Raw genomic sequence first — 24709 nt, 5'->3', positions numbered from 1 at the left:
TCTCCAAGATGTTGAATAATGAAGCTGAATAACACAAAGTTATTACTCTGTATTTGCTTTAAGTATTAATGCACAAAGAATATGTGTAACAGATCTGTCTTAATTTCTGGTATTGTCAGAGGCATCAATACAGTTTTCTTCCAGCTTCACTAGAGTCTACTTTAAGTTGAAGCCATCTATAATCAACTCAAGTGTCAACCCGACATTTAACTCCTTTCAAAGACATTTAAAATTTTTATTTCTCAAGAAATAAAGCCCTCAAAGATTTTGAAAGATTCATAACTGATCAAAATAGGTCTCCCAGGAATGACAGAAATCCTAAACAGTCTCCAAGTCTTTGTGTGTTGCTCCTCTGAGGCACATATTTAGATCCATAGCAACTACGACAATATCAATTATCAGAAGCTTTAATTCCTAGAATTGGTAATCAAAGCACTGGCTAACCTAAAATTTTCAGCTCCCCTTTCTGATGGAAACTACAATGCTGGCCTCTGTGGACTTTCCTTTTTCTTATTTGATGGGTATACTGCAGGTTGTTTTTTGGGTTTAGTTATGTATTCTTTTTCATCAACACTCTTCAAATAATTAGAACTGGTGCAAGGCTGAGGTATGTGAAACTGATATGATATGGACACCTTGGGGTTAAGCAACTACCACATAGTTCCTTTCAACAGCAGAAGATTGGAGTTGTCAACTCAATCCTACATTCCAGTTCATTTGCTTTTAAGGGTATCGTTGCATATAGCCCATTGCCAACCAGATCACTTACACTTCCCTTTCATGTTAGGAAATTCAGATAATTGTCAAAAACAATGCAATTAGAGGTTTTGGAAACAACTGCATACAAGTAAGTAGATCAGTTTCACTGGTTCTATGTCTACCTGTTTCATTAACCATTGTCCTATTTTGTCATATTTCTTTCTTTGTACTAGAGGAATAACAGACCTTTACATAATATTTAAGTGATAAAGTGAAAAAAAACAGTATTTTGAGTATTTGCTTCTGCATTAGAGGAATTTTTGTGGTGTTTAAATGACTAATTCAAAGTTATCTCCTAATTAGATGTTTTTGTAGAAGTTATTTTTCAGGATTTCTAGGAGGAGATACAGGATGTCAGACAGAACAGAGAACCTTATGCACAACAGCTTGGCTGCTGTTAAATGTTATAAGTACTAAAGGACCACATACACAAGGACTGCTAAAACATGCAATAAAAACCTGAAAGAGTACAGTGTTCAACTTGCCACTGCCAGACTTCAGCATGGGCACAAGTGCCAGCCTAACACTCATATGGAGCTCTCCAGAAAAGAAAGAAGTCTTTCCACTTTTACCTCTTGCAGCATATCCCACTACCAGTCATTGCACAGACCACACATTTCCATCACAAGTACTGAAAAGTTCTCTTGGGCATTTTGACATGAGCTATTTTGTGATTTTATCATTCTCTCTCACTAGTCAAGTTCTCCAGGCAGCCTCACTGAAAGAGGTAATTTTGTAGAGGCTTAGCCCCTTAGCGCTCTACTTACCTTTCTCATTTAGTTGGGTTTTGCATTGGCTTTTTTCCTCTTAAGACTCTAAAATCCAACTTAGCTAACACTCTTTTTCATGCATCTCAAAGTTTCACTCAAACTTTATTTGAAAAAAAAAAAATCTAACTTGACATGTAAAGCATAAAAAATTCAATATAGAAAGTCAACATTTTATAATACACAAAAGTTTTAAGTGTATACAATAAAGGTTTTAAAAGAGAAAAGCATGTTTTAACTACATTAACAGAGACAATATAACAAGACACGCAGGAAAGCTTTTAAGAGCCCAGTACTTAATCACTATAGCACAAAATAAATGAAAACTAAAATTTACTTTAACTCTACAAACTACAAAAATATTTCTGATGTTTCTTTAGAGAACTGTTGAAAATAATTCCTTCTAAAACCACAGGAAGAACACTAGCTGTAGATTCTGACAAAGAGCCACTAACTTCCCCCATCCTCGCCCCGAGTTTTGCAACACATGAAAATCTGCACCATCAGCAGAGACCATAAAATGGAAACTTGACGCCCTTTAACAAGCTCCAGTGTTAAACTCAGGACTGTCAAGATGTTGGCCAACAAGAAGACCTGAGAAATGTAAAGATATGCAGATAGTTGAATCCACATCTGGCATTTAATACATTTAGCTGCCCTCATGTTAAATTTAAAATAAAGTATTTTTAGAGACTCCACTGAAGAACTCCTTAATACATCATTTATTATCACGGATTTTCTCTTCTTTTCCAAAGCTCTCTTGCTAGCAAAAATCTGTACTCCATTTTTAATTACATCTTACTGAAAAAGAAGATAGAATTATAATTAGATTCTGCATCAGACCTTCAATAGGTGTACTTTGATTTAGACACTGTTCCTACAGTGGGCAGACAGTAATTAAATGATTTCTCACCTTGACTACTCCATCAAAGCCAGGGATCGTGTTGACCTTTGCATTCTTGGCTAACAATTTGCTTTCAATCTTGTCTCCCATAGCTTGAATAGCATGTGTGTCAGGTCCAATGAAGGTGACACCTTGCGATGCCTGCGAAGACAATAAAACTTTAGGAGACAAAAATAAAAATCAGCTTTTCTTTACACTGGTATTTTTCTCCTTTTGAACTGATTAATACAATAATGTTTATAAAACAGTAATCTGTTTATGTAACAACCTAGCAATATACTCACATTTCAGACAGTTCATTAAAAATGTGTATGACCTTGTGAAACTATGTATATACATAGATTCAAAGCCCCTGTAATTAGCATTTGTATAAATCAAAGCCAGGCCAGAGAAAAATAGCTGCAAGTGAAGGTACTCCAGTCTGAAAGTTCAAAATATCCCTTTAGAAAAGAGAGGCTAGTTAACTCACCCTTGAAACAGCCATAAGTGATTTACAAAGACACACTTGCTAAACTCTAACAGTTAAAAATTCTATTTATTATGCATTCCTAAAATCAAACCTCAATGAAACATCACAACGAAAATGTAGTCTCTTACTCAACATATTTAAGATCTTGAAAGGTAATAAGTGAAAACACATTTCCCGATTCTTTTAGGAAACTCTCTTGTCCAATACTAATGTGGAAACAGTCAACATAATATACTTAAATACTTCAATTTCAATATGTAGGTAGAACACTGAATTGCATTTTTCTTCCTCTTGTTTCTCTATACCAACAATAGACTTCAGGAAGATGATTCAGATACAGGGATTTTTTCAAACCTCTTCAGGTCAGTACTATACTGAGTTAAAGTCAATTCTCTCAGAACTATTCCCTGAAAATTACTGATTCATCAACAAGTACACGCCTGTTTCAGGCAACTGAACAGCTTTTGTACCGGAGGAGGAGAAAAAGGCATGGGGGGAGAAGATAAAAAAAAAAATTCAAGCCTTGCACAATGTTTCCAACTGTTACATTCCTTTTTTTCTTTCCCAACTCTAAGACACCTGCAAAATGCCTAAAAACCAACTTGTTTCTAGCCAGTGGGCAGCTTACTTAATACTAACACTGACAAAATGGCAAACAGCCAATTTCTTATATCACAACTTATGTCTTAATATTTTGTCTTTTTGACATATCCTTGTGCTGTATATACCATGCAGTTAAAGTCACTAACAATAAAAAGTCATTGTTGAAGCTTTCTGCACTTGTGATGGTAGTACATGATCCAATCCCTGAACACAGGAATCACAGGATATGCTGAGTTGAAGAGGACCCACAAGGATCATTGATTCCAACCCTTAGCCCTGCACAGGAACATCCCCAAGAGTCACACCATCTGCCTGAGAGGATCATCCAAACACCTCAAACTCTGTCGGGCTTGGTGCTGTGACACTTCCCTGGGGAGCCTGTTCCAGTGCCCAACCACCCTCTGGGTGAAGAACATTTTTCTAGTATCCAACTTAAACCTCCCCTGACACAACTTCAGGCTGCTCCCTTGGGTCATGTCACTGGTCTCTACAGAGAAGAGATCAGTACCTGCCCCTCCTCTTCCCCTCACAAGGAAATTTTAACTGCAATGAGCTCTCCCCTCCATCTCCTCCAGGCTCAACAGACCAAATGATCTCAGCCACTCCTCATACGGCTTCCCCTCAAGGCCCTTCACCATCTTCATTTCCCTCCTTTAGACACTCTCTAAGAGCTGTATATCTTTCTTATATTGTAGTGCCCAAAACTGCACACAATATTCAAGGTGAGGCTGCACCAGGGCAGAGCAGAGCAGGACAATCCCCTCCCTTGACTGGCTGATGATGCTTTGCCTGATGCCCCCCAGGACATGGTTGGCCCTCCTGGCTGCCAGGGCACTGCTGACTCACATTCAACTTGCCATCAACCAGGAACCCCAGGTCCCTTTCCGTGGCACTGCTTTCCAACACCACATTCCCCAGTCTGTCTGTACATCCGGGGTTGCCCCATCCCAGGTGCAGAATCCTGCACTTTCCCTTGTTGAACTTCATATGTTGGTGATTGCCCAGTCCTCTAATTTGTCCAGGTCTCTCTGCAGGGCCTCCCTGCCTTCAAGGGAGTCAACAGCTCCTCCCAGTTTTGTGTCATCTGCAAACTTGCTTAGTATTCCTTCCAATCCTGTGTCCCAGTCATTTATGATGATGTTGAAGAGCACAGGGCCTAAGATGGAGCCCTGTGGAACCCCACTAGTGACAGGTCACCAGTCTGATGTTACCCCATTCACTATTACCATCTGTGCTCCACCCATGAGCCAACTGCACACCCATCACATGATCTGTTTATCCAGATGGATCCTGTGAGAGACAGTATCAAAAGCTTTACTGAAATCCAAAAAGATTATATCAACTAGCTTCCTTCCCTTGATCAGCTAGGCAGTCATAAAAGGAAATCAGGCTGCATAAAGCAGGACTTCCTTCTCATGAAGCCATGCTGGCTCTGACCAATGACCGTGTTCTTTCAGGTGTTTTTCAATACTTCCCAAAATAATATGCTCCATAACTTTACCAGGCAAGTAAGTGCCTCATAAGAAGTGAGACTGACAGGCCTGTAGTTTCCAGGGTCCTCCTTCTTGCCTTTCTTGAAGATCAGGACAACATTCACCAGCTTCCAGTCAGCTGGGACCTTCTCCAGATTCCCAAGACTGCTCAAAAATTATGGAGAGTTTTGCAATGACATCAGCAGCTCTTTGAGGATTCTGGGACAAATCACATCATTCCCCATAGATTTGTAGGGATATAGCTGAAACAGCAGATCCCACACAGTTTCAGGGTTGACTGGGAGTTGATCGTTCTCACAGCCATGATCCTCCAGCTGAGGGCACTGAGACCCCCTTGGTCCTTCATCCGTGTTGAAGACAGAGGCAAAGAAAGCGTTAAACACCTCTGCCTTGTCTCTGTCCCTGTTTGTGAGGTGACCATCTGTAACAGGACAATACTGCCTATTGCCATTAATGTATCTCAAAAAGCTCTTTTTATTGCCACCCACATTTCTGGCAGCTTCAACTCCAGTTGAGTTTTGGCTGCATGAATTTTCTCCCTACAGTGGCAAGCAGCATCTCTGACTTCTGTCACTTGATCTTGCTTCCCCTGGGCATACACATTCCTTTTTTGCCTTATTTCTAAGACAAGATCCCTGCTCAGCCAAGCCAACCTTCTGCCTTGTCTGCTTGACTTCTGACACTTGGGAATTGTCTGCTCCTGTGCCCTTAGGAGGTGATGCTGTTTTTTAAAGTTGGGGAACAACATCCTTCTATTCATGATCTTACAAGACCTGAGAGATCCCAACATGCTTGGGAGTCATCACTTTCACTGTCGGCAGCTTCCTAGCATGAAGAGTATAACAGCAGAAGCTCTGAGTAGGCAAGTTCTCATCATCCTAGCTAACAGGGTGCTAGAGAAAAGATCAGATAAGCATTACAGACACACCAGGAAGCTCAGTGCAAAGACAGCCAAACCAAATGCAGAGCATCAGTTCTGCTACAAAGGATTGTTAGCTTCAATTCACAATGAACCAGCTGAGGTTTCATCTCAGCCCAACTCTTCTCTACTACATTCAGCTTCTTAGTTCAGCAACTCAGTAATACTGATTTGATTAATGGATGCCTTACCAAGCTGAGAAGAGTGCAATAGGAGGAAGGAAGAGAAAGGAGGACCAAAACAAGGATGCAGATCTATAATTATTTAGTGTTCAAATCCTTTGGTTCTTTAAGAAGTTTATTTTTTGTAGTGTCAAAGAGTTGACACATGAAACCATTGTGGCACAAAGTCTGGATCTGACTTTTTCAGAAAAAACAGATTTTGGCCTGAAAACTGATACTTCAACCTCTCTTAACAAGGGAGTTGCAAACAGGCACCTGCATACACCTGAAGATAAGGTAGAGTTCTCTTCTGTCATCAGACCGTATTCCAATCTCAAAAAGCTCTGTAGAAAAGGTTCATTTACATACTTAACAACTGGAGATTACATTGTCCCTCTTGTATCACTCCTTACCTGGAAACACCTCGTATCTACAGTTTCTGCCACAACACTGGCATTTACATCCTGATCAATACCACTTTAAACTCCATTATGTATTGCTTCCTCTCCTCACTTTCTTCTCAAAGTCTACCACTAAAAACATGGACTCACCAGAGGTCAAGATAGTGGGCCCAGAACTTTTGCTGCCCTAACAGACCATCCAAGACTTCTATCTTGCAGTCTATTTCCATACTCTCATAGTATTTCTCTCTCTCCTCTGACTTTGTTCTGATAGAAAATAAACCTTCATTCCAATTGGGTGACACTGGAGGGGATCAAAATTGCATTCATGACACCAGCAAGCACACACTTTTCCAGCAAAAGGCACATAGGGGACATCGTGCTTGACTTACTGTCTCATCTCACTGGCCTGTGGCATGGACTTTCCAAGTACCTGGTTCATTCCCTGCTCCTGTCCAAACAGGTAGCTGGATAAGAGAACAGCACCACTCAGGAGAGATTCATGAATCACCTGAGAAGGAATGCTCCAGGCCATTTCAAGAAATTAATCTTCGCATCCATTATATTTTTTACATGAATCCTATAAAGCTGTAATATTCCACATGGATATAGCCAATGCTACTTATCAAAAATTAGGTACCAGATGATATGTGGCAGATTCACATTACTCTAATGCAAATATAACCTGGTGCAACCTGCATCTTTGTCTTTTTTTAATGTATACTTTTCATAACCCAGAATTTTACAAACTGCACTTGTCTAGACATGCACCTCTCGGCTTTAACTGCTTTGAACCTTTGTACCTTACACATGGTGAACAAGCAGCAGCTTAGTACTACCAGCTGTTCCCTGATATGGTTAGTCAACTTGGGCAGTTACCACTGCCAATTACTTTCCAGCAACAAAACCTGAAACAAAATAGTTTAACTCAATGTGATATCACAGGACATCTAAAACCACATCACTCTCTATGCTGCAACATCCATAAATCAAAAATAAGTCATCAAACCAAAGGAGCTCCACTGGTTTCCAGCCAGTATGTCTAACCATCTCTTTCACAGAAGAAATGTGCATTGCCTGACATGACTTGCAACTAACTTTAGATAAGCACACAAAAAAAGACTTTGTCAGCTCAAGGTACTACTGAACAAACTCTTGAAAGTCTTGCTACAATAATTTAAGTCAATTTAACTCAAAGATGGTTGCTCAAGCCCTCTGCCAAAGCTTCTCAGTTCATCACCAGAAAAGCATCCCGCCTTCTTCACCACCAACCATCACATAACGTAGTAAATGATCTGTTCAAAACTCTACTGCCCAATACTGAAAAAGCAAAAAATAGACCACAAGAAAGAATGTGGTGGAAACACCTTCAGCTCCCACAGAGATTTACCAGCACTTCACCATTAGCATCCTTAGTTTATCAAACACACAGAAGTGGTGAAACTGCACCAGAAAAACTTCTAGTGTCTGATAACAGTCTGTCCACAGACAGACTTGTTAGTGTCATAGCAAATACTAGAAACTCTGCTGTACATACACAAGCTTACACACTGCATATCAAACAAGCTCTTCCAAAAGTTCTGTTACTCTACATATTCATAAGTGTATTTCAGCCTTGAAGACTAATTATCCAGCTGCAGGGAACATATAAAGTTTCACCATAAACATGCACCAGCATTTTCTTTAGAAACAAGTCTGTGATACCTGCGTATCACTGCTCTACTTTGCACAGTCAAAGGTACAGGCAAACAACAAGGAATATAAAAGAAAGCTAATTTTTAGTTGCCTTAAGTAGTAGATACTGAATTTTCCCCAAACCCCCTCTATTTTTGAAAGCAGTAGCAATACGTGTAATTGTCATGTAAGAAGAACTGTGAGCAGCTCATGCTCTCTCCCTTTTGGTTTTTTTTTAGGCCTGACAAAAGCCTTATTCTACCCTCAGGAAATGTGGGACTCATATAGCAAAAACTAAATGGCAAAGTATGACAAGTCAAGGCAAAACTTGGAAAACCCATTTGGGAAGTTCATGATTGAGCTATTTGTTACCTTCACAGTCTGTCAAACACATCTGACTGCTCTGGGAACAGAGTGGGCCAAACAGACCTATGTTAGTGTAAATCACCATATCCCCAACATCTGGAAAGGACCTGCCCATCTGACAAACTCTTGTGGACCTGAGGTAATTGAAGAGACTGATTCTAGAAGAGGAGATTCTTTTGCACCTCCTCCCTGAAATTATGAATGCAGATATTCACAACTACTGCATTATACAGTCAGCAGTGGATTCAGCCTCAGTGACAGCAAAAACAGAACTAAAGATAGGAGGGAAAACTGCATAATAAACTTTTATACACACTAGCTCCCTTGGCAACATTCTGTGGGCTTATGAATCTGTGGCAAACCAGTCATCTCACTGCCAGGCCTCCAAGAGCTGCAGGAAATGATTGAACAGTTCCAATCCAGCTTTAGACAAAACAAGTTGAAATTTATCCTCTGTCTTTTACTATGTTAGTAATGGACAATTAAACACACTTTTTGGTGTCTCCATTTGAGCCAAGATATTTGAATCTGCATGTAACACCAGCTTAACAGGAACAGCTTCAACCAACAAGGAGGTATGCCATGTACAAAAACATGACTCTCAAGAATCTTATGTTTTCTCTTTCAGAATCATTCAGTGAGGGGATTTTTCCATTCACAGCATGCTGATGTGGCAAAATACACTCTAAGTGCCCAGCTGCTTCCAGGTGCAAGCGCTCCCATAATTATCCACAGAATATACCACACAGAAGCAGTGGTAATAATGCAGACTTTTTGCTTGTTCCTTCCCTGGTACCTGAAATGGCTAGTTATAGGAAAATGTTTCCCATTTCTGACGAAGAAATGGATGAGAGGATAGAGATCTCAAGAGCAAACGTAGCTGCTCTACCTTATTGAAAATAAGCTTTCCTATGTAAACACAGAACTAGTTTTAAACAAATTCATGAAATTTACAGGAGAACCCAAACAATCTGTTACACAGTGCCATTGAATCACACGTTCTCAAACTCAGACTTACATATGATGTTTTCAAGATTATCCAAACTCAGAGTGATACTTATGGAAGACAGTAACAGTAATTCAGTCAGGAGGAAAGGGCTTAACCCCAGCCCTGCTGGTTGGGTATCCCCCTTCTTTAATGGCAACACTCTTCAGTTGACCTAGATGACCAACACGGCAGACAATAGTCTATTTTTTAGAGTTCTTTCCATCATTTTCCTGAGATGCAATGAGCTAAACAGAAAGAAGTTTAATGGGCACTTGAAGGAAGGATCACATGAGCTGCTGGTGCATGCAACTGGGAACAAGAAGGCTCTTTTGGGGGAAGACACATCCTCAACCTCTCAGGTGCACAGGGGGCTGCACGCTGCCGTATTGTGTTCATATCTGCATTACTGTTTTAAGGTTAATTTTAAAATCAAACATGATGCTTCTCTGACGAGCACTGTATGAATTGCAGCACAGTTGAAGTCTGAAGCATCAAAGTCACTGCTTGAAACAACTCTTTTGACATGTGGTGTCAAGTAGCAGAACAACCCAAGGGCAGAAGAAAAGTCGAAGAAAGATTCTGTCAGTGAGGTAACAGTAAGATCGCAGCAAGTGTGGGTAACAAGTCACCACACTTACTCAAGAATTTATTGGTGAATAAGATTAGGAAGGAAGGTCCACAAATAAGAACTCCAGTAGAGACTTTTTTATAGGTCTGGTTTTCAAGGGGTTTTATCTTAACCCTCAAGTCTTCTTCACTGGAAAATCTGGAAAAGGTTTCCATGAAATACTTACATGCAGTTGAATTCTCTCACCACTGTACTGCCCTTTTGACACATAACCAGTGAAGAAGGCAGACCCAAAGGGGAAAGGAATAAGCACAAGTAGTCCAGTAATCACAGTGTTCCAGAAAAATTAGAATCTTCCACAAATACAATTTCCCATCTGCAGCTCATAGCTCACCAGAAGGACACAAACCTGTACGTACAGTTGCCTGCAGCCATATACAAAGCAGAGCAGATAAGCAGCACAGTTCAAGGATGATTAAAACAATCAGCTGGTTAAAAAGCCTCTAAGATGCATGGGCTGAATGCAGGGCTGAAAAGCAGAGTAGGCAGCAAAAGGAAGGTCCAAGAGAAGTATAAACAACCTAGAAAAAAAACAAGCAGAACAGAAAAATCCAGATGAAACATTCAAAGACAGGCAAGATTCAGACAAGACACCAGGGAAAAAAAAAACAAAACAGCAGGCATACTGACATCTGTTGAAAAAGATGGGGACATAACAAATCACTTCACAATACAGGAACTGTCCATTCAACACTAGGAAGGAATCCCCCAAGGAAATATACTATAAGAATACATAATAAGAAGCATCCACTCAATAACCTAGGAAATACTGAACTGATAAATGCTCTACAATAGGATGTGGTGGACATGGAAGAACACCCTGAAGCTTTCCACTAGATGCACAGAAAAAATCAATTCAAGTGCCTGGGCCCTGTTGCTGCTATCCTGAAGGCTTACAATTCAGAACATATGCAGGAGTGTCCAATGATCTGTTCAGGCATCAACCTGCAAATTTAGTACCAAGAAATAGAAAATTTCATTCTATGCACACTTATTTTAAGCTGGAAAAAAGCTTGTTACTTAAAGCCTAGGTATTGTCATGGATCACCAAAAGTAGTAACTCTGCAGCAGGTCAGTGAAAAACAGTTCCTCCAATCTTGGTTAGAATGAAATAAGCAGAACTTGTGAAGACAAAGGATCTTCAGAATATACACACATGAAAGGTAAGACAATACTAACTGTACAATAGCATCCTTCATTAGAACAAGTATTTTTACAAAAGGAGCCATGCTGAACAAAAGCAAATTACAACCTTCTGTACAGGCTTACAACAGAGTGAATACATATGTGATGTAAATCAATGCATAGATATGCTAGAAGGGGAAGAGTTGTAGCCAACTGTTCTCTGACTACACCTGCCTTTGGCTACTGTAGTTACTTCTGGAGGTTTGGCTTTTGTTTTGTTTGAGAGCTTTGGAAGAAGATAGATTATTACAGTCACCTTGAGTTCTAGAAGCAGCAGGCAGGTAGACTGGGACAGCAACTAGCCTCGAAAGCAAAACCTAAATTGATAACTGGAAAAGTGACAGTGCCCAATGAACCTTGCTAAAGGAAGTAGGTGGTGACGAAGAACTGTGCTTCCCAGACTGTCAGACCTCATGGCTTGCTCCAAATTCTACTTCAAAATCAAAACTGTTACTTGGGTCCAAAACACACAGCAATTTAGAGGTCAGAACTCACCACACAAGCTATGTGACACTACTGTGCCATTTTAAATATCTGTACTTGCTGTCTCAAACAGGAGTACATACTGTAAGAGAAAGTAATACATTGCAAGTGTTTCTTTTGAAAAGAAAAAGCTAGCAGAATAAAAAAGCCTTACCTAAAATTGAACACAGCAGCAAGAAGTTTGTCTCACTTCTTAAAACTGAGTTTAAAGAACACTAAAGTATTTTCAAAATCACTACCTTAAGAAGATAACTGCTGAGCAGCAATACCAAAAAAACCCAAAACTAGAATACACTCATTTTCTTGGAAATGAACCAACACAGATACCAGTTTCCATGTTTAACCTTTGGCATGGGGAGGGAGATGTGTTAATAAATTCCCTTTAAACCATCACTCTAAGAAATATTAACTGATTCATTTAACCCTGGTGTGAATCTGTTAATATTGGTCTCCAAAGTATAGTTTAAACTATGCAGAGCCACAAAAACCCATTCATCAGCTACCAGTACAACCAGAAACTTCTGATACACCAAATGCAAACAGGCCTTATCCAAGCCCCAAATATGCTTTCTCTGAAGCAGGCTGGGAATAGAATGCAGGAACAGCATATAGCTATATATCATATAGATAGATATATATAGGCATATTTATGGGGGTTTTTTAATGTAGTATATGTATATTCAAATGCTGGAGGTGGGAAGAGAGAACTCTGTTAGACTACTCTAAAACTCAGCTTAAACAAAAAGCACAGTTGCTGAACCAGTGTAAACACAAGCTAAGGCTACTTAACTTCACTGTTCCAAAAGTGTACACCTCAGAAAAGGTGCAGGACCTCCTGCATAAACACCAGGGAATGACCAGAATAAAATTAGATGCTCAGCATCACCTTGAGCACAAATGCTGCATGGAAAATAGCTTTTAAATAAACTTTAAAGTCATCTACCCTTTAATTCCACAGAAGTGATAAGTTTACAAAGTCAAAAAAAGGATCAGGCTGATCTGTAGACATCTTCCTTATAAAGACACAAATTGTGAACTCATACTATCATATATTATATATACAAAGAATAAATATACTTGAAGGGATTTAGTTCTGCATTTCAAAATTAAACACTCTCATTCGCCAAACATTTCATAGTGTATATTGTAACTTCTAAGTGGAAAAAATCGTTCCAGGTCATATCTTTGCAGGTGAAAGAAGCACAGAAGCAGCTTTTCCCAAGGACTCAAAGCACAAGAGACTGAGAACAAGTACCACCTCCGTGGCTCTATACTTAAAAGTTTTCACTTAGAACTTCAGCTTGCTGATCAGATCCAAACTTGATAATTTCACTTCGAAACAATTAAACGGTTTAGATGATCTATATATTTGTCTGTCCAGAACCTAAATTCAATATTGAATTATCTGAATTTAGAAGCATTTCTCAACTATAAAATATAAAACTTGAACATACAGGAGTTTGCATGACATGCCACTGTTAATGATTAATTGCTTCACCACCTATGAAACATCACACACACACCACCCAAATGCACAGGAACTTAGCCCTGGTATGCTGCAAAAAGCTTAAGTATTTGACTATATCAGGAGTAAAAAATACCCAGAAAATTTAGGGAGAAACTTGAAAATTTTCCCTGGATGGTTTCCATATTGCTTTTCTTTACTTCATGGCATTGAAACCATCCTTGATTTTTACATGATAAAAGAAATCTGTGGAACTAATCCTAGAAACCTCTCTCTGTTTCCTTGCTTAACACCTCCAGGCGACAGAAAAGACAAAATACTTCATTTGCATCCTTAAACATTAGAAACTGCGAATGAGCCTTTTCAGCTGCAAATGTTATTGCATCTACATTTCCAGAAGAGAAAGAAGGTTAAACAGCCTACTCAGGTTTATGTTAACTCATCTCTTTTTAGCACTGTGAGCAGCACAAAGAGCAGAGAATGCGGAAGCTTAACAGCAGAACCTCTTTCTTCATTAAGTTCAATTAGATCCTGGCAATGGATATAGCTGCTGATTACATGAAGATAAAGAGAAGAAATCAGGTATGCACAAAGGAAATGGCAAACACTAACAAGCGTAATCTTAGTTCTCCGGATCATCTAGGCTCATGAAGACCATTTCATTTTTCATGCAACACAAAATAGTTCTATCAGTTGCATGACCACACAAGATTCTGCATGATGTAAAAGCAACATTTGTTTAATCATTAATTCAAACTCAGTTTAAAATGTGATGTGCCAGTGTTGCACAAAGCCATCCTGAAAATGTTAGTACGGTAAGAAAGATTCCTTGCTTATCAATAAATACTCCGTCCAATTAAATAATAAATTTGAGCCACAAATAGCCAAATCTATTAACTACTTGAAAATACAATTAAATACAATTTGTCCTCTGAGAGTATTAGATCTATTGACTTTTTTTTTAATTAAGATTCAAGTTACATATTTTTAATTTGCTTGGAGGAGGGAGAAGCACTTGGAATTACTGTATTGAATTCAGCAGAGAAAGTTAGCAGCACTTTATTTTCTAGGACGTTTGGTTTTAGTTTGGAAAAAGTCTTCAGCTTTGCAAAGAACGTTCAATGAGATGTTTAACAGAAAATAGACATTAGTCTAAATGAAAACCAGGCAGTCATGGAGAAAAAAACGGGACAGATGAGGGGGAGAAACACCAGAGGATCACTGTAGCTAAAACAATACCTCACATTATCAAGGTCCCAAGTTTACGACATGGGCAAAATTTTCTATGTCAAACTGAAAGTTCAGTAGGGAAGACAAACTAAATAACAAACAGTTCAAAAACCCCAATGTTAGAGCAGATCAAGAAAATGCATGGGCACAAGACATATTCTTAATACAGCCACACTATTTCTCCTGTCCTAAAGCTGCACGTGAAGCTTTGCAAATGAATACAAAACACAAGCATATAGCTTGATTAGTAAGCACACTTCGCAATACCTTAGCTTGTGTTTTTCAAGGGAAGGACAGAAAAAAAACCAAACCAACCAAACATGAAAATACATTTAGAAGTCAACAAGTAATGAAAAATTAGTACTGTGTTATTGAGATGTTACACCGAGTTTGCAGTCAAAGGATATTAATTATATGCCTGCATGTTGAAAAAAACCTGTTCAGTATTTTTCCAGACATTCTACAATGCTAGGTGACCATGATTATATTTATACTGTATATTCAGAAACCAAAATAAAACTCATGATGACTGTTCAAGCTCTCACCACCCTGAATTTACTGATGATTTAAGCATAATCACAACCAGGAAGATAAGTGACCCTAGAATCGCATTCATAATAACCACTAATAAATACATTGAAAAAGCGTCATTTCTCAAACATTGTAGAAAACAAAGACACTGAATAAGCAACACTCTTGATAAAAACAAGAGTGTTAGAAGTCCACTGCCCTGACTAAATTCGAACATGGATAATTCCATTCTACTGACCTACAGTGCCCTTTTCTTAGCTGGCTTGTGTACTTTAAAATCCTCTCTGTCCTCACAAGAAGGTTACTAATTTACTTCCTGACAAATAGCTGCAATTGCTGATATCTAGACAAGTGTTATTTCTTCAGCAGATGTAGTCATCATCAAACATTTGATAAAGACTGTTTCAAAGACCTTCAGAGAGTTTATAAAGATGCCAGAAACCACACTCGAAGACACAGAGCAGACCATCAAGTTCACTTCAGAAAACTGGAATCATCTGCATTTCATTATTAAACTGGAGTTATTTTCCCCACAAGAAGAGAGCCATTAAACAGCATTAGATTTAATTTCTGACAGTCAAAAACCAACATTATATTATAGACAGGCATATTTATGAAAAAATAAATCTCACTGTAAGTTATATTAATAAACATTAGTTAAGAGCTAAAGAAGCAGTAAGTAAATCAGCAACAAAAACATGCATTGCACACAATTGCTTGTGGTTTTGTTTGTTCACCACCACCACACCAAATCAGGTTTAATTCACTGAACACACACATTGCCTTCTACCAAAGCCAAGATATACTGACCCTGGACTTACTAAAAAAAAAAAAACAAACAAAAAAAACCCTGCCACAAAGTAGTGACTCAAAGAAAATACCCCCATCCCAGGATCCAATTCCTCCTGCCTCTCACAGCCCAAGCAGCATCTGTGCAGCCATCAGTTTGGGAAGCATATGACCTAAAAATAGCTAAAAGGGCAAGGAGTGCTTAGAGGATTGTGAAGGACAGTTCCTAGAAGGGACAATGGCAATCGTGACAACTTGTCAACAAATATACTGTCACCAGACATATAAGAGGGTACAGAAGGGAAAGCATGCAGAAAAGGTATCAGCAGGATGACTGAAAACTACGCTTGTGGCTAGAGATGCCTGTGGCAGTCACCAGCAGGCAAGAACTGGGAGTTACATCAAGGCAGTGGTGATGAGATGACTGGCACACGTGGCAGCTGCAATCTAGAAAGGCAAGAGTTACTGGATGAAGGTGGTCAGATATAGGAATGGGTAGCTCAGAGAGGCTGTGGAGTCTCCATCCTTAGAGATATTCCAAACTCAACCAGATATGGCCCTAAGCAACCTGTTTCAGTTGATGTTGCTTCAAGAGAGAACTAGGTCTCCAGAGTTTCCTTCCAAATTCATTTACTCTATAGAGCCAAGAGAAGAATATCAGGAAGATTATAGTCTCTGGTCAGAGGAGAAGTGTTACAGCAACCAACAGTAGAGAGGAACCTGGCACAATCCTCGTTAAAAAGCAAGACAAGACTCTTACAGGTTGTCTGAGATAAATGGATATGGATCTCCCTACTGAATCTCACAACATTCATTTCTTGCAGAGAAAGCAGTGCCTTGCAATACTGATCTTTCTTCTCTTGTAACCGCTGGTCTCTCTGGCCACTTATTCCTACATCTGTACTCAAGTATGCTGTTCCTTTAGCTTTGCAGACAAGTGATACCCATTAGATCAATGAAATAATTGTTTAAAAAAAAATCCAAAAGGTTCCCATCTCTGAAATGCAAGCCCATCCAATTGCATTAGGTCACCATAGGATACGGAACAGTGCTAGGAAGACACAACTGGAGGTGCAAGCAGGGGCAAGAGGGAACTCCCTACACCAGCACTGGAATGGAAGCACTTGGGAGAAGCAGCTAAAGTCTGAGGGAGGGAAGATGGTAAAGTAGTACTTCTATGATACCCTCTCATCAGTTGAGCAAGCACTACTGTACATATGGGATAATAACATCAGACAACACAGTCACAGCAAAAGATACGATTTCACAGAATTCTGTTAAGCGCTACTCTCTTATCTCCTACGCTACTTATTTGTAAAAGGATGCCTGTAGTAGTATTAGTAACAGAAGATGTTCTTATTCAAGTCTTACACACAGTTTCTTGGAGAAAATCAGACTAATTACCCTGTGAAGAAAGATAACTACCTCTTACGGCTGCCCACTGCATTTAAGTAAATGAAAAACTCTTTTTTTTTTCTTTTGGAAGGCTTCTTAGGAAATTCTTGTTTTTTTTCTGTATGTTTTAACAGTCAATGTACATAGTTCTCCCTCTGATTTCCATTTTTGCTCTACTTACATGAAGGTTACATTCAATATTATGAACAGAGATATGTGTGATTATGTTATCCTCTTAAATGGGGATGTTCAAATAAAGTTAAGAAAAGAGGCTCAGGTGCTTTTGTAGTCAAACTTTAAAAAAAATTATTCCTGCTTTTATTATCTTTAAGTAATAGGACTTATATATACAAATTTGGATTTTCCACCAAGCCCTGTTCTTACTTGCACGTATTCTTTCATGAATCAAAAATGCAGATTTGGCCCTTAGTTTTCTTTGCCTTCAGTGTAAAAGTAAAAACAACGTGTGACCATAAACATCACTAAATAATACAGAAGCTTCAAACTATTTTCAAAGTATGTGTACATTATACTTCTTGGCTAGTGTGAGGAAATAACAGTGGAATTGGGCACATTTAAATCTAAAGAACAAAATGTGATGGACAGGCTATTACATCATTCATAATGCTACAACTTTGGGATAACAACCTCTCAGTATATCAGTGTCATAAATAAAACAAGTCAATAATATGTATCGATATGTAGTACCAGAGAATTTACAGGCACTTAAAATCAAGCAATCCATGAGATCCCCTTGTGGCCCTGCTCCCCACGGACCCCAACTATTCAGAGCTCAGGATAATGTGTTACAACAAAAGTATCTGCCATGTGTTCCTGAATACCACCAATTCTGAATCTGAAAGATACATTTCATCTGACGGCTAAGGGTGGAACAGGCTTTTTGGAACAGTCACAATCAAGTTCCTCACCCCCCTCTTTCCAACAGATGGGTCTGAGAGTTGGACAGTCTGGCTTCACTCATGCTATTAAAGTAATTAGACAAACAAATCTGGATCCTGTAAATAAGCATGTACTTGAAATTAAGCAGGCTTAAACAGTTGCAGAGTCTAAATTTCAAAATTTTAGCCTGTAGAGGAAATTAGCCTACTAAATGATGGCAATCTTTCTGAAAAGTTGATATTTCTTTCTTTCCAAAGGTCCCCACAGAAATGGGGATGGTAAGAGGGGAATGAAACTTGGATAAGCAGAGACTAGAGAACTATCAATTTTTATGTATATATATATTTCATTTTAACACAAACTGATGTCTCATAACTGCATAAGATAGTAAATAAGATCATGGTACCCTGGAAAACTTTTTCTACTTTAGTATTTCAGCTAAGTTATATGAAAATGGTGAAATGGAACAAGTTTTAGAAATCCAATCTCCAGTTTATCTACTGGGCTAGAACTACCTTAAAATTCCTAGCAAACTGGATTTTCACTTGTGAATTGAATGCTGATAAGGATGTGCACCTAGATGTTCCTCAAAGCTAAAGCAAAAAATCCTTAAAGGCAGAATATACTCCAAGATATTATCAGTAAAAAAAGCATCCGTAAGTATATACAAAAGGCTAAATTTTACCTCCTGAACTGACAAAGAAAGGCAAAGAGACAAGGAGAGATCTCAACTGCATCACAGCACAAATGCCCACAGGGAATGAATGCAGCATGCCAGAGCAACTCTAGAGCCTGATTTTACATTCTCAAAAGTCCCTTCATTATCCTTGTCTTTACCTGCTAACAGTACAACAGGTAGCAGCAAGAGGCTTGTTCTGATGGGCTCAGCCTAAGAGGGAACAAATAGGAAATTTAATTGTCAATAGCCAGAAGTGCTGTACCATGGCAACAAAGTCCATCTAATGACACTCTGCCACAAAAAAGTGGCGTTTTGACTTCCAGTCATTTTTCACACCTAGTTCATTGCATTTTGCCAACTTCTCTTTCTGGATTACTTATAAGCTTGCTCTAGATGACTCAATAAATGTTAGATCCAGCACAAGGGAGATGGCAGGAACATGATCAAGGCCAAAACCTCCTTGCAACAGCAGGAAAATTTTACTTTATGGAGATGTGAAACTGCACCTTTGTAAAAATGTCCACAAGAAGAATGAGGGTATTATGGCTCCCACTCTTTGCTTTGCAGAGCAACCCAAGTACCATGAGCAGCAGGAGCTACAGCAGGACTAGAAACATACAGTCTGGAGTTCCAGGAGGAGGAAAGGCTAGAACAGAATAAGAATTTACCATGCAAGGTCTAGATCATCCTCCTAAAAAGTAATTGGTCCCATCATTGAAACTTCTAGAATGATTAACACTGCCTGTTAATCACTTGTTAAAAAGAATGATCTTTCCCAATTCCCAAACAAGGATGCCTTTAATCAGGGAAAATGTGGAAAGGACTTGCTCCAAATCAGAAATTTTGACAAGCTCAGAGCTATTGCTGAAAACCAGTTCTGCATCAGTAGAACTCCTTCCCCAGGCCTTATCCTTCGGGCACTACCTAAATCATCACAAACGTAACATACAAAAAAATCTCAAATGGATGCAAAGTAAGCATGAAACCATGAATGTAAAGAATTGGCTTGGCAAAGTTTCAGAACAAATAAGAACCGCCACTTCCAGTGAGAAATACTTGTTTATTTTAAATATGGTGTTGCAATGATCTCTCTACATTATCATAATAAAAGATTTCATTAACTTTGCAGAGACAAATTAAATTTATTCCTTCCCTATGCCAAAATTTTAATCTGTAAATATTTTTTAACAAAAACACAATCTGAAGAGCATATTTAGTAGTCTCTGTGTGTAAAATAATCAATGCTCATCATCTCTCCAACAACTTAGAAATTCAAAAATAAAACAACTAAATGAGTACTGACAAGAGAGCTGGAGATACCAGCTATACAAAAAAAATTAGGTGCTCTGACAGAAGATACTCCCGTACAGAAAATGGCTTATGAACTAGAACTGGTGCTTAAGACAGACTTTCTTTTGGAAGAACAAACAAAGATCCTGGCTCCCAAGATTTTCAATACAGAAAAGAAATGTGAAAATAAGGAACTCATTAACTCATGTCTGGAATAAATAATGTTTTCCACTCTGAATACATATACATTTCAAAAGAATTCAAAAATATTATGTATAAGAAGGGGAAGTTCCAAAACTATAGAAACCAAGACCAATACTGTCACTCTTTTCCAGGCAACTATGTCCTCTAATTTTAAGGACTACAGTTCAGATACCAGGCCCCTAATCCTAATTTTTATGAATAAAGATCTTATCCTTTATGAAAACAAAACAAAAGTTACATTAAGTAGTCTCAAGCTTATATTGTACCATAAATATGTAAGGTTAGAAAATTCTTGGCCTTTGTTGGTCACATTTTAAACAAGGTTTATGCTAAAAAGTTGCTATTAATGGAGGACATGAGACTCTTCCCACTGCAGAAGCTTGACAGGTAACTGAAAAGAGCAGACACAAATGCCTATATCTTTAAATACTGCTTTACCCAGTCACAAGGACAGCTTCTATTTCTCTATTTTCAAAAGACTAGTGGGGATTGAGACTTTTTTGTGGTTGCAGGGATTAAGGTTTCCCATTTACAGCCTCAGGCTTTTCTTCCCCATTTATTTTTTAGCTTACTCCTTTTTATTTTTCTTCAGATGCTAACAGAATTGGAAGAAGGGGAAAAAGGCATAAACCAGATTTTCACTATACATGTTCATATGACATCAAGCACAACGGGGATTTGGTGAGCATAAATAGGTTCTTTGGATTCTGCCCTAATACAGATAAAGTCAACCACAAACATGACTGATATTGTAAGGTAATTCAATTTACTACACGTTGCAATATTCGGCATTACACTTAAAAAAATGGAGTGTCATTTAAGTGTTAAACAGTCAAAACTGTGATTGAAGTTGTTACAATCTTTGCTCTTACAAGCAAACTTTCTTCATCTCCAGGACTACATCTTCATTGCTATTTATTCTTCAACATTAGATCAGAAAACACATAGCAACTCTTGTGCTAAGAGCAAATCTCTTCATTGCAGATGTATAAATGGTTCATACAAGAGTTCTTCCTGTTCACAAAACTAAAACTACATTCGCCCTATAATCTCAGGTTCTCCTTCTAATGTATTAGCTCTCAACTACTTTATGTGCATATATATTTTTAAAGGTATTTTACACTTCTGCTGTCTTATACTGATCCTCTCATTGGTCTATTTACCACACCTTTTAACGAACACACTGAGGACACTGGTGAAAGGACAGTTTCTGTCCTTTTCCAATTCCACAACAAATTTGGAACCCATGATTTTAACCTCTGAAGAAAAATTAATTTGTCAATGCTTAATATATTAAATGTTCTTCTCTTGGTCTGAACACATATACCATTTGTACATATAATGATATGCCTTTGTAATCCATAAAGGAGTATATAGATCTCCACACATATTGTCTTACAGCCAGTTTAATTTTTAAAGAAGGCATGAAGAATTAAGGCTCAACTACTGTACATACATACATTTACATTATCCCGTAAATGCCACCTGTCTCAGTAATGGAAAGATATAGTACATTAAACAGCTCAGACAAGTTTTTTAAATTACCATGATGTATTTGAGCAGTTTCAAAACTCCCTGGAAGATCACACTGGATTCTTTTTTTAGGGAAGTGCCTCCATTATAGGCTCTTACAATGCAGATAATATAGCTGAATGCTAAACTCCTTTAAAACACACAATTCAAAAAAGCAGCAAGACGTGCCAACTGCTTGATGTCTAATAGTATTTCCTTTCCTGCTCACCAAAGCATCTCAGTTGTTTTCCACTCTTAAAAAAAAATAAATAAACAAACAAACAAAAAATCTGCTCAAAAACTGATCTTGAAGTCATAAGCTGAGAACTTTGTGACAATTTCAAGACTGAGGTTGAGGTTCAGTTTTTTGTACTTTGCAACAGTACAGTATGCTGATCAATCTCAGTTTTGGCATAATTAACATAAAGTTACTACATTAAAGTGATACCTATAGCAATCCTCAGAATACTTTCCAATGTGAAGGAGAAACTTCAGGCTTGTAACTTTGTTACAAGACAGTAACAAAGGCCAAACTCCAGCTATCTGACTTACAGAAATACAAGACCAAACCATGAATCTTATACTCAAAAAAGAGAGTAAGTAATCAGAAGTTAAACTGTTGATAGTAACATTAATTATTTTACATTGCTCATTTTATCACTGGCATTCAACTATCACAGAAACACAGGCTACAAACTTTTATTCATTTGTGCTGAAACCTAATGATTAGGTTTTTTTATTAGCCAGGTTCCATCTCCATTTCAACTCCTCTAACTTATCCCTGCAGTAGCTTTTCAGTCCAAATATATTAGGAAGGTTTGTCATTCCTAGAATGGAATCCAATCATCAGATTTTATTTCACCCTAGCAGAGCAAGATAAAAACATTCCACACTAGAAATTCCTTAAAAGGGGATAACATTTTCTCATTTCCTAAGGCTGTTTTCTTTCACTACTTTTCCAATGCAGTTGCAATGACTGCATATGGTACTATCATGACATTGAGAATACCTGGCAATGTAAATATTTTGTTCATGGAGTCACACATTCAGTAGGAAACCATTCCTGCACTGAATGATAATGCAGATTTTACAAAAATTAGCTGGACTGGAATTATAATTTACAGACAAGAATTTGGGGGGGGATTGGGTTGGTGGGGGGGTTTTTTCCCCCTTATTCTTCTGTTGCTCTTTATCTGGTTTTAAACTTTGGTCACAAGCTTCCTAGTCTCCGGTTCTGTGGAACATCAAACATGAGAATGGATTTGTGTACTTTTCCTAGATCATACAGTAGTCAGAAACCAGGGAAAAAAAACTACCAGAAAACAGACTCAAGGGGGAGAGGGAAAGACAACACTTGAGTTTAACTGTAAGAAGAATGCCTGATGTTGAAGTCCTCACAGACAACACTTTTTCCACAGAAAATGTGGCAGAATGCTAAATGATTCAAAGTCATATAGACTTCAGCTCATGCATGCTCATACTGGAGATATTTTATCATTACTTCTTCAATTTTAGGTTGTAATGGAAAATTCAAACTGTAAATTCAAAGCAAAGTAGTTCTGTAGTTTTCTCGCTCTTGGAGCTAAAACAACAGCCTGAATTATATTCAGAACATAATATGCAGATACACAGTAATACACCCTTCCATGGATACAATATGTGTGTGCTCAGTTCTTTAAGCCATGCCTTACGGATATTTTGGTGCTGTGAGGTATGCAGTGTATCAGATTTGTAGCTGCTATTTTTTAAACAAAGCAAATGTTTTAACCTTAAGTATCTTATGTTAGAAGAACAGATACTGGATTTAACACATTAAAGTTACATTGGAGAGGAAAAGCACTTGCAAAAGCAACAGGCAAATTACTAGAAAAAAGTAAAGCAAAAACACTCTAGGAAACCAAATATAAATTTATTTAAGAGAATCTTTAGCTTCTTGCCATAGGGGTTGTTTGAACCTGATATCCCTTTAATTGTGCAGGCTACTTAAGAAATTCTATGTCAGTCAGGACCAACACTGAAATACAACTATAGTAGCCCACTTTCAAAATTCTTGAAAACCCATTTAAGGATACCAGTAGGGGGTAAATTAAAGCTGTATGCATTAGGAAACTAATAATTTGAAAAATGTACAGGGGCAGTGAACCCTGAAGTTATCAAGTACTGAAATGACTGGAAAAGTCTTTTGTATAGTTGAAAGTAACCAAATAATAAAAAAAAAAAAAGCTGCTGTAAAAAAAATACAACTATAATCTACTACACAACCTAACATAACATCTGAAACAAAAATGTTGTAGATAAACCATTAATTCCTTATTATACAGACATTTTTTAATATAATATATACATTATCCTATAAAGTATAGTTGGGAGGTAGAGCCAGTCTATATGACAGCAGAACTTTTAAAGTTCTGCCCTTTATTCACTCTTTGGAAATTCTGCTAATTGAATATACTTTTGTCAAATTCTGAATCTCATTGGACTCAAGTCTTCCACTCTAAGCATTTCTTTCACAGGAATTTCTCTCAGCATCTGCAAAAAGCTAAAACTTTCAGCGAAAAAAATAAGAGAAAGAACAACTGTAATACTGTTTAAATTGTTATTTATAATGAGGTGAAAAAGAGTTTCATACAGAAGCTGGAGGACTTCAATTAACAACTCTGAAATCAGAATCAAAACCATACTGTATCATGCTAAGCATGATATACCATAAATAATGCCTTTATTATTCCAATTAAAAAGTTACCTATATTTCAGTTTATAAGCCACTGAAAATCTCAGTTTGCACAACCTTCTAGGGAGAGTCTAGCTGTCAGGTACCACAAAAACTCATTACAATCAGAGCACACTCCACCCACTAGACATCAGACTATCTGAAATTGTTTCTTGCAACTGGAAATAACTGAAAATAAGGCAA

At 37.9% G+C, this 24709-nt stretch overlaps 1 protein-coding gene across 1 annotated transcript in view; it reads right to left on the bottom strand.

Annotated features, from left to right (window-relative positions):
• Positions 1 to 24709, bottom strand: part of PCCA (propionyl-CoA carboxylase alpha subunit) — a 299136-nt gene that overhangs the window by 207402 nt on the left and 67025 nt on the right. Inside the window, exon 7 of the mRNA XM_017816595.1 lies at positions 2440 to 2571. Within this exon, the coding sequence (XP_017672084.1) occupies positions 2440 to 2571 (132 nt within the window). The remainder of the gene's footprint in view (positions 1 to 2439; positions 2572 to 24709) is intronic.

The sequence above is a fragment of the Lepidothrix coronata genome, unplaced genomic scaffold (assembly GCF_001604755.1).
Source record: "Lepidothrix coronata isolate B3197 unplaced genomic scaffold, Lepidothrix_coronata-1.0 Scaffold57, whole genome shotgun sequence".
Taxonomy (NCBI): domain Eukaryota; kingdom Metazoa; phylum Chordata; class Aves; order Passeriformes; family Pipridae; genus Lepidothrix; species Lepidothrix coronata.
Note: the sequence above shows the minus strand (reverse complement) of the source record. Positions and strands in the feature narration are given on the sequence as shown.